Below are 20,561 nucleotides of genomic sequence, written 5' to 3'. Positions count from 1 at the left end.
AAGGTCATGAAGGGGTTAATCATAAACATAGGCACACAAAAAAACAAATGGAAAAAGATTATACAAAAAATCACCAATATATAGGCTAAATACCGGCCAGAAGTATTAGTTCGCTATGCAAGAAAAAAAGTGCATAGTGCATATGAAATAATAATCATATCCCCATCATAAAGGGACCCCGCAATCAAGCAAAAATGTGCAAAAATATGCAATGATATATTACTGTTAAAGCGCAATATATGCAGCTGTGCGAAAAAAAAAAAAAAAGAAAAAAGAAAAGAAAATGGTGAGGGTGAATTTATTCAAAAAAATACACTCACAAAAATATTATGTGTAATACATCAATAAGATGTTTAAAAACAAAAGATGTGAAAATAATATAAGGCGGTAACTAAACAATAAGGAGACACAAAAGAATGTAATACTGGTGGGAGGTATAAGACACCTATATGCGGTATCAAGAGGCTGTGTAACCCCTGACGAAGGACTAATGTCCGAAACGCGCGTCCTGTATCTTGGAGTGGACGGACGGGTGCAGGTACGTATTGTATATTATATACAGCGATTTTCAGCCGCACCTTTCTCTGGCACACAGCCTCTTGATACCGCATATAGGTGTCTTGCGTTGTCTCACCTTTATATAGGCAGATCCCATCATCCTTTTCTCTGATGTCTTATACCTCCCACCAGTATTACATTCTTTTGTGTCTCCTTATTGTTAAGTTATATTATTTTCACATCTTTTGTTTTTAAACATCTTATTGATGTATTACACATAATATTTTTGTGAGTGTATTTTTTTGAATAAATTTACCCTCACCGTTTTCTTTTTTCTTTTCGCACAGCTGCATATATTGTGCTTTAACAGTAATATATCATTGCATATTTTTGCACATTTTTGCTTGATTGCGGGGTCCCTTTATGATGGGGATATGATTATTATTTCATATGCACTATGCACTTTTTTTCTTGCATAGCGAACTAATACTTCTGGCCGGTATTTAGCCTATATATTGGTGATTTTTTGTATAATCTTTTTCCATTTGTTTTTTTGTGTGCCTTTGTTTATGATTAAAGTCCTATTTTACTAGTCCGTCCTTAAGTAAATACATGTGTATATATATATATATATATATATATATATATATATATATATATATTAATCTTTTTAGATAATATTCTAGTATTTTATTTATACATTTCTTGCTTCCAAGTACAGGCACAGTGTTGGTGCCATTGCCATATATATTTTAATAAAGGCATTATTTATATACTTCCTTTTGTCCTCATATTTGAGTATTTTCTTATTTATTTCTTATCCTGGGTCCTTGGTTCTGCTTGGATTGTTGTTATTATTGGATTAAAGTGAGGAAGAGTTGCGCAGTCGTCAACCTCACTCTCTCGCCCGTACCTATCGAGCCCCAGTGGCAAGAGCTAGGCGAGACAACTGGAGATAGGTCAGGGTGCAGTGGATGGCCAGCAGTGTCCTATATGTGCCTCGCTGCGACCTCTCAGCGCTCCACAACACTGTGCTGGAAATCGCTTGTCTGTCCGTTGAATCTTGGTTTCTTTTGCACAGTCTGCCATATCCAGTCTTCACATGCAAGGGTAGGCAAACCCTTGAAAATCACTGTAGGTCTCAAAGAAACCCAACAGCTACCCTCACCTGGTTTGGCCCGCCTGCGAAGGCGGTGTTCCGGGGTGTACCCGCTGCCGCATGCTAGCAGCTACTTGGAGGTACAGCCGGTGAGAGTTGAGCATCAGATGAGGACCAAAGATGGAAGAGCTGTCCAAAAAGGACACGGCAAGCACTCCACCAGAGGTGCTACCTCTATCTAGATACCCCATATACCCCTATATGACATACCTGGCTGGGCAATATACGTGGCTCTGTGCTGTATACTACATGGCTGGGCAATATACTACGTGACTGGGCAATATACTACGTGGCTGGGCAATATACTACGTGGCTGGGCAATATACTACGTGGCTGGGCAATATACTACGTGGCTGGGCAATATACTACGTGGCTGGGCAATATACTACATCGCTGGGCAATATACTACGTGGCTGGGCAATATACATCGCTGGGCAATATACTACGTGACTGGGCAATATACTACGTGACTGGGCAATATACTACGTGGCTGGGCAATATACTACGTGGCTGGGCAATATACTACGTGACTGGGCAATATACTACGTGGCTGGGCAATATACTACGTGGCTGGGCAATATACTACGTGACTGGGCAATATACTACGTGGCTGGGCAATATACTATGTGGCTGGGCAATATACTATGTGGCTGGGCAATATACTACGTGACTGAGCAATATACTACGTGGCTGGGCAATATACTACGTAGCTGGGCAATATACTACGTCGCTGGGCAATATACTACGTAGCTGGGCAATATACTACGTGGCTGGGCAATATACATCGCTGGGCAATATACTACGTGACTGGGCAATATACTACGTGACTGGGCAATATACTACGTGGCTGGGCAATATACTACGTGACTGGGCAATATACTACGTGGCTGGGCAATATACTATGTGGCTGGGCAATATACTACGTGGCTGGGCAATATACTACGTGGCTGGGCAATATACTACGTCGCTGGGCAATATACTACGTGGCTGGGCAATATACTACGTGACTGAGCAATATACTACGTGGCTGGGCAATATACTACGTGGCTGGGCAATATACTACGTCGCTGGGCAATATACTACGTGGCTGGGCAATATACTACGTGACTGAGCAATATACTACGTGGCTGGGCAATATACTACGTGACTGAGCAATATACTACGTGGCTGGGCAATATACTACGTGGCTGGGCAATATACTATGTGGCTGGGCAATATACTACATCGCTGGGCAATATACTATGTGGCTGGGCAATATACTACATCGCTGGGCAATATACTACGTGGCTGGGCAATATACTACGTGGCTGGGCAATATACTACGTGGCTGGGCAATATACTACGTGGCTGGGCAATATACTACATCGCTGGGCAATATACTACGTGGCTGGGCAATATAGTACGTGGCTGCGTGGACATGCATGTTCTAGAATACCCGATGCGTTAGAATCGGGCCACCATCTAGTGTTTTCTATAAATGTTAATTATTTCTAGAAAATCTCCAGCTTTCACTTTCGCTTCCACCAGCTCTCACCTCTCCGTCCTCCCTCTGCCCGGTAACTGCTGATCAACTGGAGATTCATTTTTCCATTGGAGGAAGCGGCACCTCCCGTCCAATCAGCGCTGAGCTCCGCCCTCCAGTGTACAGTAACTGTGACATTCTTACATTGTGTCTGTCCTGGGTGACACTGACGTTCTCCTCCTCGGGGTCCCCCCATATATTGGGGCAGGAGGAGGATGTTGCCCCTCATGGTGCTTCTCCTGCACCTGTCAGCGGTGTGCTCTGGTGAGTATGGAGGGTGATCAGTGATTGTACCTGATATTAGATTATTATTACATCTTATTTATGTCGTGATTGTAGTTTATGTAGCAATATGTTGTCGTCGATAAGAGGCAGAAATCCACTAGAGAAGCTGCACCTGTCCTGTGCTCCATAGTGAGGAGGACATGGCGCTGTTTCTGGGGTCTCATCATCGGCTCCAGGGATCGGTGTGATCACCGTGTGACCGGATCCAGGAGACCCCGATGTAGGACGAGGCTGAAGTCTATTTCTTGTTCTTTTTTGTTGTTTCCAAATGTAATAATGAGCAAAAATGATCTCCATAATAGAATACACTGCAGTGCGGCGCCCGGAGGTGAATACACCTGAAAGCGGCTACAAAATCGATATAAATGGCTCAGAAATGGGCACCAAAGGGACTAATCATAGGGGTAAATGATGTTGGGCCACTGATCTCACACGGCGATCACACAGAAGGGAATGATCCGAGACGGCCCAAATGAGCTCCAGGCAGAATAACATCAAAAAGGGGCAATCACCATTTATTAATGATTTCAATAAGTAACTTGTGTTTTTAAAGGGTTAAATGACTTTGGAGATCACAATCCGCTCCTATAGGCCGCTCTACGTGGTTCCCGGCATCACAGCAGGTGAGATCCATTGTGCCGGGTGCAGGGAATCGGTGATGGTGAGAGATCAGTGGCACAAAGTCATTTATCTCTCCGAGCTCCAGTTTCTCCTCCACAATAGGTGACAATTGTCCGTTTGCTCCTCTGATGCAGATTTTAGGCTCAGAACCCGTTTGGGCCGGATACAGGGACCTGATAATGATTCTTGGCATCTCCTCTGTGTGATTGATGTGAGATCAGTGACTAAGGCTGTGTGCACACATTGCGTTTTTTTTGTGGTTTTTCCCGATAAAAACGCTATAAAACCGCAAAAAAAACACATACAATAAGCATTTATTTAGAATGAATTCTGCATGTTTTGTGCACATGATGCGTTTTTTTTCCACGAAAAAAACACATCGCGGTAAAAAACGCAGCATGTTCATTAATTATGGGTTTTTTTTTTGCGGATTTCCCACTACAAAATGCAATGGGTCACAACCCTTGTAAAACACCAGTGACTGAAGTGAATCTCTGACAATTCACCGTCTGACACTTTGCTGCCATTTTTGTGCCACTTATATATTTTTTGCAGCTGTTTTCATGTGTGTTCACCTCCGGGCGCCGCACTGCGCTGTATTTTATTATTGTGGTAACTTTATTAAACTTGTAAAAAAAAAAGTTTACAAATGAGAAAATGAACAAATAAGAAACCAACTTTCTCATTGTTTCCTCCAGCGGCTCCCCTCTCCGTCCTCCCTCTGCCCGGTAACTGCTGATCAGCTGGAGATTCATTCTCCTATTGGAGGACGCTGCACCTCCCGTCCAATCAGAGCAGAGCTCCGCCCTCCAGTGTACAGTGACTGGGATACTGTTACATTGTATCCATCTTGGGTGATACGTTCTCCTCGGGGTCCTCCATATGTCCATCAGCCATGAGGTGTAAGGAAAGAAACGGGTATCACCGGCCGAGCCCAAATATTTATTTTACTCACTTATATAGCGCCATTAATTCCACAGCTTTACAGACATCATCGCTGTCCCCATTGGGGCTCACAATCTACATTCCCTATCAGTATGTCTTTATAATGTGGGAGGAAACTGGAAGAACAGGAGAGAACCCATGAGAAGACGGGGAGAACATACAAACGAAATATCATAAATAAACCCCTGAAACCCCGAACATAGCGGTGAACAGGAAAAAAAACACTGTAGCACACTTATAACAGATGTTAAAAATGGCGCAAATTAAAAGAAAATTAGGTGCAAATGGACATCAAGTGAAAAACACCAAAAGTTGCCTAAAAAGGAGCAAATACACTAATGATTCGGGCCCATAGTCTTCAGTGTGCAGAGAGCAGGATACATAAGGAATCCTGAGAGAGGTTCTGCAGCAGCTGCAGAGTGACCTGTACAGTACATAACCCCAGCTGCTGCAGAACATCTGTGAGGAACTTAAAGGTCTCAGCTCTTGCTGTAACTCCTATAGACTTTAACCCCTTACAGACATCTGCCCTACATGTACCGTGCAATGAGAAGTGCGCTCCAGCAAACCGACATACATATACGGTGCGACAATAAAGTAAAAAAAAAAGTGAAATAGTTTATAAAAATTTGAAAAAAAATAGGGGAAAGTATGAAAAATAAAATATTTTACAAGTAAAAATGCTGTTTTATCTATAAAAACAAAAGAAAAGGAAAAGAAGTGCATATTTGGTATCAGCAGATTCAGAACAAAACAATCTATAAAAATAGATTGATTTTAATGTGCAAAAGTATCAAAACATTAAAAAAAAACTATAAAAGACTGGTGTCTCTGCCATCGTAATGACCCGAAGAATAAAGCTGCCTGATCACTTTTATCGTGTGAAAAAAAAAAACATTTATGAATTTCTGCTTCTTGTTCACCGAGCCACCCAACATAAAAAAAACGATCAAAAATTGTAGTCCAAAAAATTTGTAGTCCAAAATGGTACAAATAAAAACATCAACTCATCTCGCAGAAAACAAGCCCCACACAGCTCGATCAGCGGAAAAATAAAAAGTTTTAACTCTCAGAATACGGTGATACAATAACAAATACTATTTTTGTAAATCAGTGTTTAGCAAAAAAAGCTAATTATGAAAACACTAAATAACCCCGACATCGCTGTAATTGTACTGACCCGAAGAATAAAGTTGTCTTATCACGTTTACCGCACAGTGAAAAACGAAAAAAATTAAAGACAATTCCTGAATTACTTTTTATTTATTCTGTTTCTCACAAATTGGAATAAAAATCAAATTAAAAACATTATGTACCCCAAATGGCACCAATGAAAACGTCAGCAAAACACAAGCCCCTACTCAGATCTGTTGTCTGTCAATGGAAAAATAGAGGATGTCCATGTTACTAGTAGTTCAGAGGTGCTGGAAAAGCGACATAGATCTCAAAAACATTCCAGTAAATTCCAAGCTTGGAGCGCGTGCACCCACAGTGTCCACAAGCGCAGTGTGAACCGAGCGTTATTTTGAGCCGAAACGGGAGTAGTTTCAGCTGATTGTGAGGGTGTCGGACCCCCACCAATCTTATATTGAGATTAGTCGTCAATTGTTAGGCTGTTTTCACATTTGCAGATGGAGGGCTGCATACGTCCCCCGTACCTCCTCCGGTCAGCTCTGCCTACGTCGGCATGCGTTGCGTTCGGCGCAGGTCGCCGCACCATCAAAATGACGCATGTGGAGGCATCCGCACACATCGGCATGGTCTGCGTTCCTAATGGTAAAGATAGGGTACGCATGCCGCCGTAGGCGGAGCTGACCGGAAGAGGTGTAGCGGTGGGCGGAGCTTCACGGAAGACGTACGCAGCCCCTAAAACCAAATGATGTTCTGTGTCTTCCGAGTCCTATTCTATGCCCAAACAAAAATGTATGACCACATATATCGAAGCCAGGAGAGGAAGGAGGAGTGACCTCAGCACAGCCGTCCAGGTAATCATAAAATAAACTTTATTCAGTTCTCAAAGCATACAAATTGTATAAAAACAAGCTGACGCGTTTCTGGCACGTTAGTGCCCTTAGTCACCTCTGCTGGCGGGTGCGCCACAGGCCAGGCTTACCTTGCAGGGACGTAACAAAGTGACAACTAGGTATTCGCTAGAGCCTCTGATGGTGACAATAGGCTTTGTCATCTGTAGTCACCAGGTACCACTCAAGGGCAGTCCCCGGATTTGCAGGGTATGAGGTACTGAGAGGCGTAGTCAGACAGTCCGAAGTCTGCAGGCATCACAGAATCAGTAAACTTAGCCGGGTCAGGAGCAGAGAGGTCAGGTGGGACGGGTAAACAAGCCGGGTCATTAATGGGTGGCAGAATACAGAGGCATGAACAGGTACAATCAGGATTGGTAGGAGGAGCTGCCTAATAAAGACCCAGCTAGCACGGGAAAGGCCAGGGATGCTAATCTCTGCAGGACCCAGCAAGGTTAAATTCCTGCAGAGACTGGCCATGCCCCCTGTGAAGATCTGAGGTTATGGGTTGTAATAATCACCTAGGCAGGTTAACGATGCTACTATTTTTTATTTCTTACATCCATGGTTTTACAACTCTGGGTAGATGGGCAAAATTAATTGCCCCCAGTACACAAGATGCCCTCCCTGGGGCCGGTAGGCTCACTGCCCCTATACCAGGCGATACTCACTGTCTCCCAACTTTTGGTTGTCCCACAGATTTTGTATCTCCAGCCATTATAATTTGTAGTCACAGTCCTTGCCAATCTAACACAATCAAAGCCCATGTATTCAACAACAATCTCTAATAAAGTTCCTGAAATCCAGACAACATATCCCTCAACAGTAGCACCTGTGTCCAGCCCAGCCGGCATCTGATCTCCAAACTCCATCCATCCATGTGCTCCAGGACCGCATGCTAGATCCTCTCCCTTCGATGTCACTCTCCCAGATCTCTGACTAAACATGTGGCTTCTTCCCCCCCCTCCCTGGTATCAGCCCCCTGAATGGGCAGAAGTGTACACACCATCCCTCTTAACGTACCGTCACACTCAGCGACGCTGCAGCGATATAGACAATGAGCCGATCGCTGCAGCGTCGCTGTTTAGGTCGCTGTAGAGACGTCAAACACGGCAACTCCAGAACGATGCAGGAGCGATCCAGTGACGTAACGGCGACTCACTTATCGTTCTCGCTGTTCGTTAGCTCCATGTAAAACATTGCAGGCGTCGTTGCTTTTGCTGTCAAACATGACGATACACGCCGACCTGACGACCAAATAAAGTTCTGGACTTTCTGCTCCGACCAGCGATATCACAGCGGGATCCAGATCGCTGCTGCGTGTCAAACACAACGAGATCGCTATCCAGGACGCTGCAACGTCACGGATCATTGTCGTTCTCGTTGTAAAGTTGCTGAGTGTGAAGGTACCTTAACATCCAACCAGCACATCTTCCTCTGCTTGCTGTCACTGAATGGAAACATTGATTCCTGAGGATGAACTGAGCAGCAAGCAAATCACTAATCTCTCTTTTTTTTAAATTTTTATATAGCGCTAACATATTCCGCAGCGCTTTACAGTTTGCACACATTATCATCACTGTCCCCGTTGGGGCTCACAATCTAAATTCCCTATCAGTATGTCTTTGGAATGTGGGAGGAAACCGGAGTGCCCGGAGGAAACCCACGCAAACACAGAGAGAACATACAAACTGTTTGCAGATGTTGTCCTTAGCAATAATATCAACGTAACCAGAGCTCCGTGCTGTAAAAAGTCTGCATCCTGTAGAGCTGTGGACTCCGCTCTACATCCATTCGTCCAGTAGTCTTTAGTAAATAGCCAACTCCTCACCCCCCCCCCCCCCCAAGACTAAATGAAAGCCATGCAGATGCCATAGTGCTGCAAGACTAACGGGGCAACCTGATGCACGGAGAAACCGCACACTGAGAAGAGAGACGCTGCAGAGGCATGCGACTTACCACCATGACAGCTATCTATTCCAAAAGTCAAATGGTACTTCTTTCCCTTTTGAGCCCTGCCATGCTCCCAAACAGTAGTGGCGCAGTGGTTAGCACAGCAGCCTTGCAGCGCTAAAGTCCTGGGTTCAAACCCCACCAAGAACAACATCTGCAAAGAGTTTGTATGTTCTCTCCGTGTTTGCGTGGGTTTCCTCCGGGCACTCCGGTTTCCTCCCACATTCAAAAGACATACTGATAGGGAGTTTAGATTGTGATCCCCAACGGGGACAGCGATGATAATGTGTGCAACCTGTAAAGCGCTGCGGAATATGTTAGCGCTATATAAAAATAAAGGTTAAGGTTTATTATTTTCCACCACATATGGGGTATCAGTGTAATCAGGAGAAATTTCACAAATCTAGTTTTTCATTTTCATGGATCAATGTTATAAAGCACCTGTGGGTTCAAGGTACTCACCACACTACTAGTTAAATTCCTTGAGAGGTGCAGTTTCAAATATGGGGTCACTTGTGGGGTTATTTACTGTTGAGGAATATCAGGGGCTCCGTAAACGTGACATGGCGGCCGCTATCTATTTCAGCCAAATTTGATCTCCAAAAGTCAAATGGCACTTCATCTGTTCGGAGCCTTGCTGTGCGCTCAAACAGTAGTTTTGTACCACATCTGCACCATATATGGGGTATCTGCTTACTCAGGACAAATTTAGGGGTCCATTTTCTCATTTTCTCCTGTTACCCTTGTGAAAATGAAAAACTTGGGGCTGAATCAACCTTTTTTTTTTTTTTTTTTTAGAAAAATTAGAATGTTCATTGTTTCCTGGGAAGCAGCTAAAGGGTCAATAAACTTCTTGAATGTGGTTTTGAGCACTTTGGGGTATTTTCTTTTACATAGGTCACTCAAAATCACTTCAAATGTGATGTTGTCCCTATAAAAAGTTGGTTCTGTAAATTTTGTTGGAAAATCGAAAATTGCTGATAAACTTTTAATGCTTCAAATTCTGATTAAAAATGATTCTTATGTAAAGTAGACATGTGGGAAGAGTTATATAATAACCATTTTGTGTTGGATAACTACAGTATCTGATTTAAAGGCATAAAATGTCAAAGTTTGAACATTGCAAAATGTTCACATTTTTGCTAATTTTTTTTATATTTTCATAAATAAATACAAATTGTATTGTTTTAAATTTACCACTAACATAAAGAACAATAAAAATCATGGACTTACTATAATTTGCATAATAAAAAGAGGTTCTGCAGCAGATGCAGTATGTATAACAGATAATGTATTTTCTCCTGACTGTAATATTATACAATATACTGTATATCATTATAATGTGAGGGGCAGAGTGCGCATTACACCATGTACAGACAGGAGCGCCATTACACTCTGTACAATGAACACTCTCACATATAGAAATCCTCCAAAAAAATTTGCAATTAAAGACAATATTTTAAAATTTTTGATATGCTTTATTGAAAATAATATGTATTAAAAAATTATACAGCTGATAATAGGAGCACATAGAGTGAAAGTACAAAGCAAGCCCAACAATTAATAATACATATACCAATATACCATACAAAAAAAAAAATATATATACTAGATGGTAGCCCGATTCTAACGCATCGGGTATTCTAGAATATGTATGTAGTTTATTTATGAAGATTTTAGAATACATTGAATACACAGGATTCGGCCGGCCACGACCAATTAGCGAAGCGTGGTTTAAATCCCGCGCCTATTCACGGCCGGACTGCGCCTGTCGCTGATTGTTTGCGGCCGGCCACGTAGTATATAGCACAGTCACGTAGTATATAACAGCCCATGTAGTAAATAGAACAGCCACGTAGTATATTGCACAGCCACGTAGTATATTGCCCAGCCCACGGAGTATATAGCACAGCCCACGGAGTATATAGCACAGCCCACGGAGTGTATAACAGCCCACATAGCATATAACACAGCCACGTAGTATATAACAGCCCACGAACGCAGTATATAACACAGGCCACGTAGTATATAACACAGGCCACGTAGTATATAACACAGCCCATGTAGTATATTGCACAGTCCACGTAGCATATAGCACAGCAATGTAGCATATAACACAGCCACGTAGTATATAGAACAGCCACGTAGTTAGCACAAGTACGTAATATATAGCACAGCCCACATAGTATATAGCACAGCCCACGCAGTATATAACACAGCCCACTTAGTATATAACACAGGCCACTTAGTACATAGCAAAGCCACGTAGTACATAGCACAGCCCGCGCAGTATATAACACAGCCCACGTAGTATATAGCACAGCCACGTAGTATATAACACAGCCCACGTAGTATATAACACAGCCCACGTAGTATATAGCACAGCCCACGCAGTATATAACACAGCCTATGTAGTATATAACATAGGCCACGTAGTATATAACACAGCCCAGGTAGTATATAACACAGCCACGTAGTATACTGCCCAGCCACATATATTGCACAGCCACGTAGTATATAGCACAGCCACATAGAATATAACACAGCCCACACAGTATATAACACAGGCCACGTAGTATATAACAGGCCACATAGTATATCACACAGCCACATAGTATATAGCACATCCACATAGTATAATGCCCAGCCACATAGTATGTAACTGTTGTGAATTCTGCTCTTGGGTTCCCTCCAGTGGTTGTAGGTGGGAATGCAGTTGTCTCTGAGTCGCAGTCCTGGCCAGGTGTATCTGCTGATTACAATTCTGACTGGGATATTTAGGTGTGCAGGATCCTTTAGCCCTTGCCAGTTGTCAATGTTCCTTGTGAAGTGTTGGATCACTTTCTGGCTTCTCCTGCTTAGCTGCCAAATTCAGCAAAGATAAGTGTTTGGTTTTTTGTCTCTGTGGCACACTGCTGTGTGCTTGTTTTTGTTTGTATTCCTGCTCTGATTGTAGGATTCGCTGGAGTTGCAGATATACGCTCCTACATCTTTAGTTAGATGCAGGAAGTTTTTGTATATTCTGCTGTCGATATTTTTGAAGGGTTTTAATACTGACCGCACAGAACTCTGTCCTATCCTGTCCTATTTAGCTAGAAGTGGCCTCCTGTGCTAAATCCTGTTTTTCTGCCTGTGTATGTTTTTTCCTCTCCGACTCACCGCCAATATTTGTGGGGGGCTGTCTATGCTTTGGGGATCTGCTCTGAGGCAAGATAGTATTCCTATTTCTATCTTTAGGGGTATTTAGTCCTCCGGCTGAGACGAGGTGTCTAGGATTGTTAGGTACACTCCACGGCTACTTCTAGTTGCGGTGTTAAGTTCAGGATTGCGGTCAGTATAGTGACCACCTACTCCAGTGAAAGTTCTCATGCTGCTCCAAGGTCACCGGATCATAACAATAGCACAGTCACGTAGTATATAGCGCAGTCCACGCAGTATATATCACAGCGACATAGTATAATGCCCAGCCACGTAATATATTGCTCAGCCATGTAGTATATAGCAGAGACGTAGTATATAACACAGCCCACGCAGTATATAACACAGCCCACGCAGTATATAACACAGCCCACGCAGTATATAACACAGCCCACGCAGTATATAACAGCCCACGCAGTATATAACACAGCCACGTAGTATATAACACAGCCAACATAGTATATAACACAGCCAACGTAGTATATAACACAGCCCACGTAGTATATAACACAGCCCACGTAGTATATAAAACAGCCCACGTAGTATATAAAACAGCCCACGCAGTATATAACACAGCCCATGCAGTATATAACACAGCCCACGTAGTATATAGCAATGTGGCCACCATATTCCTGTTAAAAAAAAATAATTAAAATAAAAAATAGTTATATACTAACCTTCCGGTGGCCCCCGGATCCAGGCCAGGCGTTTAGCGATGCTCCTCACGACACTCCGGTCCCAAGAATGCATTGCGGTCTCGCGAGATGATGACGTGCGGTCTCGCGAGACCGCTACGTCATCATCTCGCGAGACCGCAATGCATTCTTTGACTTGGAGCGTCGCGAGGAGCGGGAAAGGGGCCAGGAAGGTGAGTATATAATTTTTTTTTTTTTTTTTTTAACATTGGATCTTTTTACTATTGATGCTGCATAGGCAGCATCAATAGTAAAAAGTTGGTCACACAGGGTTAATAGCAGCGTTAACGGACTGCGTTACACCACGGCATAACGCGGTGTAACGCAGCCATTAATCCTGTGTGAGCGCTAACTGGAGGGGAGTATGGAGGGGGCACTGACAGAGAGTAGGAAGGGGCGAATTCGCGACTGGACTCTGCCCGTTGCTGATTTGCGGGATGCGGGATTTCCGTGACAGACAAACAGACGGAAATGACCCTTAGACGATTATTTAGATAGATATATATATACAGTACAGACCAAAAGTTTGGACACACCTTCTCATTTAAAGATTTTTCTGTATTTTCATGACTATGAAAATTGTACATTCACACTGAAGGCATCAAAACTATGAATTAACACATGTGACTGCTGGGTACTACCTCTTGAAGCTCATCAAGAGAATGCCATAAGTGTGCAAAGCTGTCATCAAAGCAAAAGGTGGCTACTTTGAAGAACCTAGAATATAAGACATAATTTCAGTTGTTTCACACTTTTTTGTTAAGTACCGTATATACTCGAGTATAAGCCGACCCGAGTATAAGCCGACCCCCCTAATTTTGCCACAAAAAACTGGGAAAACTTATTGACTCGAGTATAAGCCTAGGGTGGAAATGCAGCATTTACCGGTGAATTTCAAAAATAAAAATAGATCATTATTTCCCCATAGCTGTGCCATATAGTGCTCTGCACCGTTCATATTTCCCCATAGGTGTGAACCATATAGTGCTCTGCACCGTTCATTGTGCCCCCTAGCTGTGCCATATACGGTGCTCTGCACCGTTCATTGTGCCCCATAGATGTGCCATATACGGTGCTCTGCACCGTTCACTGTGCCCCATAGCTGTGCCATATACGGTGCTCTGCACCGTTCACTGTGCCCCATAGCTGTGCTGTGCCATATACGGTGCTCTGCACCGTTCACTGTGCCCCATAGCTGTGCCATATACGGTGCTCTGCACCGTTCACTGTGCCCCATAGCTGTGCTGTGCCATATACGGTGCTCTGCACCGTTCACTGTGCCCCATACATAGCTGTGCTGTGCCATATACGGTGCTCTGCACCGTTCACTGTGCCCCATAGCTGTGCTGTGCCATATACGGTGCTCTGCACCGTTCACTGTGCCCCATAGCTGTGCTGTGCCATATACGGTGCTCTGCACCGTTCACTGTGCCCCATAGCTGTGCTGTGCCATATACGGTGCTCTGCACCGTTCACTGTGCCCCATAGATGTTCCACATAAATTTGTGCCGCCGCTGCCGCAATAAAGAAAAAAAAACACATACTCACCTCCCTTGATTGCAGCTCCCGGCGTCTCGTTCCGGCGCCTCCATCTTCCCGGCGTCTCTGCTCTGACTGATCAGGCAGAGGGCGCCGCGCACACTGTATGCGTCATCGCGCCCTCTGCCTGAACAGTCAGAGAGCAGAGACGCCGGGAAGATGGAGGCGCCGGCCGGGAAGATGGATCGGCGCCCGGCGGCTGGAACGAGGACAGGTGAATATGCTATACTCACCTAGTCCTGGCGATCCTCGCGCTGTCCCCTCCTGTCTTCGGTGCCGCAGCTTCTTTCTCTATCAGCGGTCACCGGCACCGCTGATTAGAGAAATGAATAAGCGGCTCCGCCCCTATGGGAGGTGGAGCCGCTTATTCATTTCTGTAATGAGCGGTCCCACGTGACCGCTGAAGAGAGGAAGAAACTGCAGCGCCGAAGCCCGTGGGACGGCAGGGACAGCGCGAGGATCGCTGGGACTAGGTAAGTATACCTCAGCGCCCTCACCCCCTCACCCGCCGACCCCACCGCTACCGTGACTCGAGTATAAGCCGAGGGGGGCACTTTCAGCCCAAAAATTTGGGCTGAAAATCTCGGCTTATACTCGAGTATATACGGTACCGTATATACTCGTGTATAAGCCGACCCGAGTAATTTTGCCATAAAAAACTGGGAGAACTTAATGACTCGAGTATAAGCCTAGGGTGGAAAATGCAGCAGCTACCGGTAAATGTCAAAAGTAACAATAGATACCAATAAAAGTAAAATTAATTGAGACATCAGTAGGTTAAGTGTTTTTGAATATCCATATTGAATCAGGAGCCCCATATAATGCTCCATAAAGTTTATGATGGCCCCATAAGATGCTCCATATTAAAATATGCCCCATATAATCCTGCATAAAGGTTAATAATGGCCCCATAAGATGCTCCATAGACAGATTTGCCCAATATAATACTGCACAAACCTTGATTATGGCCCCATTGTTATGAACGCAATCCAGTGACACAGAGGACCAACAGTGTACCATTGATCAGAGCACATATAGTGATCTGACAGTAACCAAAAAATAATAGAACGAGCTCTGGGACGTGGAATCTCTGTAGACTGCAGTCCCTGAACCTATCCTAAACACAACTAAAGGTGGCTGTGGATTGCGCCTGACACTACCTATGCAACTCGGCACGGCCTGAGAAACTGACTAGCCTGAAGATAGAAAAACAAGCCTGACTTGCCTCAGAGAAATACCCCAAAGGAAAAGGCAGCCCCCCACATGTAATGACTGTGAGTGAGATGAAAAGACAAACGTAGGGATGAAATAGATTCAGGAAAGTGAGGCCCGATATTCTAGACAGAGAGAAGATAGTAAAGAGAACTATGCAGTCTACAAAAAACCCTAAAGCAAAAACCACGCAAAGGGGGCAAAAGTCTCACCGTGCCGAACTAACGGCACGGTGGTACACCCTTTGCGTCTCAGAGCTACCAGCAAAACCAAAAGACAAGCTGGACAGAAAATATAGCAACAAAAAGCAAAAATGCACTTATCCAAGCAGAGCAGCAGTCCACAGGAAAGATCCAGAAGCTCAGATCCAAACTGGAACATTGACAAGGAGCAAGGAAAACAGAATCATGTGGAGTTAAATAACGAAGCAGCCAACGAGCTCCCCGGAACACCTGAGGGAGGAAGCTCAGAAGCTGCAGTACCACTTGTGACCACAGGAGTGAATTCAGCCACAGAATTCACAACAGTACCCCCCCCCCCTTGAGGAGGGGTCACCGAACCCTCACCAGAGCCCCCAGGTCGACCAGGATGAGCCACATGAAAGGCACGAACAAGATCGGGAGCATGGACATCGGAGGCAAAAACCCAGGAATTATCTTCCTGAGCATAACCCTTCCATTTAACCAGATACTGGAGTTTCCGTCTAGAAACACGAGAATCCAAAATCTTCTCCACAATATACTCCAATTCCCCCTCCACCAAAAGCGGGGCAGGAGGCTCAACAGATGGAACCATAGGTGCCACGTATCTCCGCAACAACGACCTATGGAATACATTATGTATAGAAAAGGAGTCTGGGAGGGTCAGACGAAAAGACACAGGATTGAGAACCTCAGAAATCCTATACGGACCAATAAAACGAGGCTTAAACTTAGGAGAGGAAACCTTCATAGGAATATGACGAGAAGATAACCAAACCAGATCCCCAACACGAAGTCGGGGACCCACACGGCGTCTGCGATTAGCGAAAAGTTGAGCCTTCTCCTGGGACAAGGTCAAATTGTCCACTACCTGAGTCCAGATCTGCTGTAACCTGTCCACCACAGAATCCACACCAGGACAGTCTGAAGACTCCACCGTGACCTGACGAGAAACGAGGATGGAACCCAGAATTGCAAAAAAATGGAGAAACCAAGGTAGCCGAGCTGGCCCGATTATTAAGGGCGAACTCAGCCAATGGCAAAAAGGACACCCAATCATCCTGGTCTGCAGAAACAAAACATCTCAGATATGTTTCCAAGGTCTGATTGGTTCGTTCGGTCTGGCCATTAGTCTGAGGATGGAAAGCCGAGGAAAAAGATAGGTCAATACCCATCCTACCACAAAAGGCTCGCCAAAACCTCGAAACAAACTGGGAACCTCTGTCAGAAACAATATTCTCAGGAATGCCATGTAAACGAACCACATGCTGGAAGAACAAAGGCACCAAATCAGAGGAGGAAGGCAATTTAACCAAGGGCACCAGATGGACCATTTTAGAAAAGCGATCACAGACCACCCAAATGACTGACATCTTTTGAGAAACGGGAAGGTCAGAAATGAAATCCATCGAAATATGTGTCCAAGGCCTCTTTGGGACCGGCAACGGCAAAAGCAACCCACTGGCACGAGAACAGCAGGGCTTAGCCCTAGCACAAATCCCACAGGACTGCACAAAAGCACGTACATCCCGTGACAGAGATGGCCACCAGAAGGATCTAGCCACTAACTCTCTGGTACCAAAGATTCCAGGATGACCAGCCAACACCGAACAATGAAGTTCAGAGATAAGTTTATTAGTCCACCTATCAGGGACGAACAGTTTCTCCGCTGGACAACGATCAGGTTTATTAGCCTGAAATTTTTGCAGCACCCTCCGCAAATCAGGGGAGATAGCAGACACAATTACTCCTTCCTTGAGGATACCTGCCGGCTCAGATAACCCCGGGGAGTCGGGCACAAAACTCCTAGACAGAGCATCCGCCTTCACATTCTTAGAGCCCGGAAGGTACGAAATCACAAAGTCGAAGCGGGCAAAAAATAACGACCAACGGGCCTGTCTAGGATTCAAGCGCTTGGCAGACTCGAGATAAGTCAAGTTCTTATGATCAGCCAATACCACCACGCGATGCTTAGCTCCTTCAAGCCAATGACGCCACTCCTCGAATGCCCACTTCATGGCCAGCAACTCTCGGTTGCCCACATCATAATTACGCTCAGCGGGCGAAAACGTCCTGGAAAAGAAAGCACACGGCCTCATCACAGAGCAACCAGCACCTCTCTGTGACAAGACCGCCCCTGCTCCAATCTCAGAAGCATCAACCTCGACCTGGAACGGAAGAGAAACATCTGGCTGACACAACACAGGGGCAGAACAAAAACGACGCTTCAACTCCTGAAAAGCTTCCACAGCAGCAGAAGACCAATTAACCAAATCAGCACCCTTCTTGGTCAAATCGGTCAATGGTTTGGCAATGCTAGAAAAATTACCGATGAAGCGACGATAAAAATTAGCAAAGCCCAGGAACTTTTGCAGACTTTTCAGAGATGTCGGCTGAGTCCAATCATGGATGGCTTGGACCTTAACCGGATCCATCTCGATAGTAGAAGGGGAAAAGATCAACCCCAAAAATGAAACTTTCTGCACACCAAAGAGACACTTTGATCCCTTCACAAACAAGGAATTATCACGCAGGACCTGAAAAACTGTTCTGACCTGCTTCACATGAGACTCCCAATCATCCGAGAAGATCAAAATGTTATCCAAGTAAACAATCAGGAATTTATCCAGATACTCACGGAAGATGTCATGCATAAAAGACTGAAACACAGATGGAGCATTGGCAAGTCCGAACGGCATCACTAGATACTCAAAATGACCCTCGGGCGTATTAAATGCAGTTTTCCATTCATCTCCTTGCCTGATTCTCACCAGATTATACGCACCACGAAGATCTATCTTAGTGAACCAACTAGCCCCCTTAATCCGAGCAAACAAGTCAGATAACAATGGCAAGGGATACTGAAATTTAACAGTGATCTTATTAAGAAGGCGGTAATCAATACATGGTCTCAGCGAACCATCCTTCTTGGCTACAAAGAAGAACCCTGCTCCCAGTGGTGATGACGATGGGCGAATATGCCCCTTCTCCAGGGATTCCTTCACATAACTGCGCATAGCGGCGTGTTCAGGCACGGATAAATTAAATAATCGACCTTTAGGGAATTTACTTCCAGGAATCAAATTGATAGCACAATCACAATCCCTATGCGGAGGTAGGGCATCGGACTTGGGCTCTTCAAATACATCCTGATAATCAGACAAGAACTCTGGGACCTCAGAAGGGATGGATGATGAAATTGACACAAATGGAACCTCACCATGTACCCCCTGACAACCCCAGCTGGATACCGACATGGAATTCCAATCCAATACTGGATTATGGGTTTGCAGCCATGGCAACCCCAACACGACCACATCATGCAGGTTATGTAGCACCAGAAAGCGAATAACCTCCTGATGTGCAGGAGCCATACACATGGTCAGCTGGGCCCAGTACAGAGGTTTATTCTTGGCCAAAGGTGTAGCATCAATTCCTCTCAATGGAATAGGACACCGCAAAGGCTCCAAGAAAAACCCACAACGTTTAGCATAATCCAAATCCATCAGATTCAGGGCAGCGCCTGAATCCACAAATGCAATGACAGAATATGATGACAAAGAGCAAATCAAGGTAACGGACAGAAGGAATTTGGACTGTATAGTACCAATGACGGCAGGCCCAGCGAACCGCTTAGTGCGCTTAGGACAATCAGAAATAGCATGAGTGGAATCACCACAGTAGAAACACAGCCTATTCAGACGTCTGTGTTCCTGTCGTTCAACTCTGGTCATAGTCCTATCGCACTGCATAGGCTCAGGTTTAATCTCAGGCAATACCGCCAAATCGTGCACAGATTTACGCTCGCGCAAGCGTCGACCGATCTGAATGGCCAAAGACATAGACTCATTCAAACCAGCAGGCATAGGAAAACCCACCATGACATCCTTAAGAGCCTCAGAGAGACCCTTTCTGAACAAAGCTGCCAGCGCAGATTCATTCCACTGAGTGAGTACTGACCACTTCCTAAATTTCTGACAATATACTTCTATATCATCCTGACCCTGGCACAAAGCCAGCAAATTTTTCTCAGCCTGATCCACTGAATTAGGCTCATCGTACAGTAATCCGAGCGCCAGAAAAAACGCATCGACGCTACTCAATGCAGAATCTCCTGGTGCAAGAGAAAATGCCCAGTCCTGCGGGTCGCCGCGCAAAAAAGAAATAATTATCAAAACTTGTTGAACTGGATTACCAGAAGAATGAGGTTTCAAGGCCAGAAATAGCTTACAATTATTTTTGAAGCTCAGAAACTTAGTTCTATCACCAAAAAACAAATCAGGAATAGGAATTCTTGGTTCTAACATAGATTTCTGATCAATAGTATCTTGAATCTTTTGTACATTTATAACGAGATTATCCATTGAAGAGCACAGACCCTGAATATCCATGTCCACACCTGTGTCCTGAATTACCCATATGTCTAGGGGAAAAAAAAAAAAGACTGAACACAGAGCTGAGAGAAAGAAAAAAAATGATGTCAGAACTTCTTTTTTCCCTCTATTGAGAATCATTAGTATGGGCTCCTGATACTGTTATGAACGCAATCCAGTGACACAGAGGACCAACAGTGTACCAGCGATCAGAGCACATATAGTGATCTGACAGTAACCAAAAAATAATAGAACGAGCTCTGGGACGTGGAATCTCTGTAGACTGCAGTCCCTGAACCTATCCTAAACACAACTACAGGTGGCTGTGGATTGCGCCTCA

General features: G+C 44.5%; 1 protein-coding gene across 1 annotated transcript in view; it reads left to right on the top strand.

Moving 5' to 3' along the window:
- The first annotated feature begins 3,301 nt into the window (after positions 1 to 3,301).
- LOC138660475 (class I histocompatibility antigen, F10 alpha chain-like) overlaps positions 3,302 to 20,561 on the top strand; it is a 116,456-nt gene continuing 99,196 nt past the window's right edge. Inside the window, exon 1 of the mRNA XM_069745984.1 lies at positions 3,302 to 3,443. Coding sequence (XP_069602085.1) covers positions 3,395 to 3,443 — 49 coding nt within the window. The 5' untranslated portion in view covers positions 3,302 to 3,394. The remainder of the gene's footprint in view (positions 3,444 to 20,561) is intronic.

This window comes from Ranitomeya imitator, chromosome 1 (assembly GCF_032444005.1).
Source record: "Ranitomeya imitator isolate aRanImi1 chromosome 1, aRanImi1.pri, whole genome shotgun sequence".
Taxonomy (NCBI): Eukaryota; Metazoa; Chordata; class Amphibia; order Anura; family Dendrobatidae; genus Ranitomeya; species Ranitomeya imitator.
This window is presented reverse-complemented; position numbering and strand designations above follow the sequence as displayed.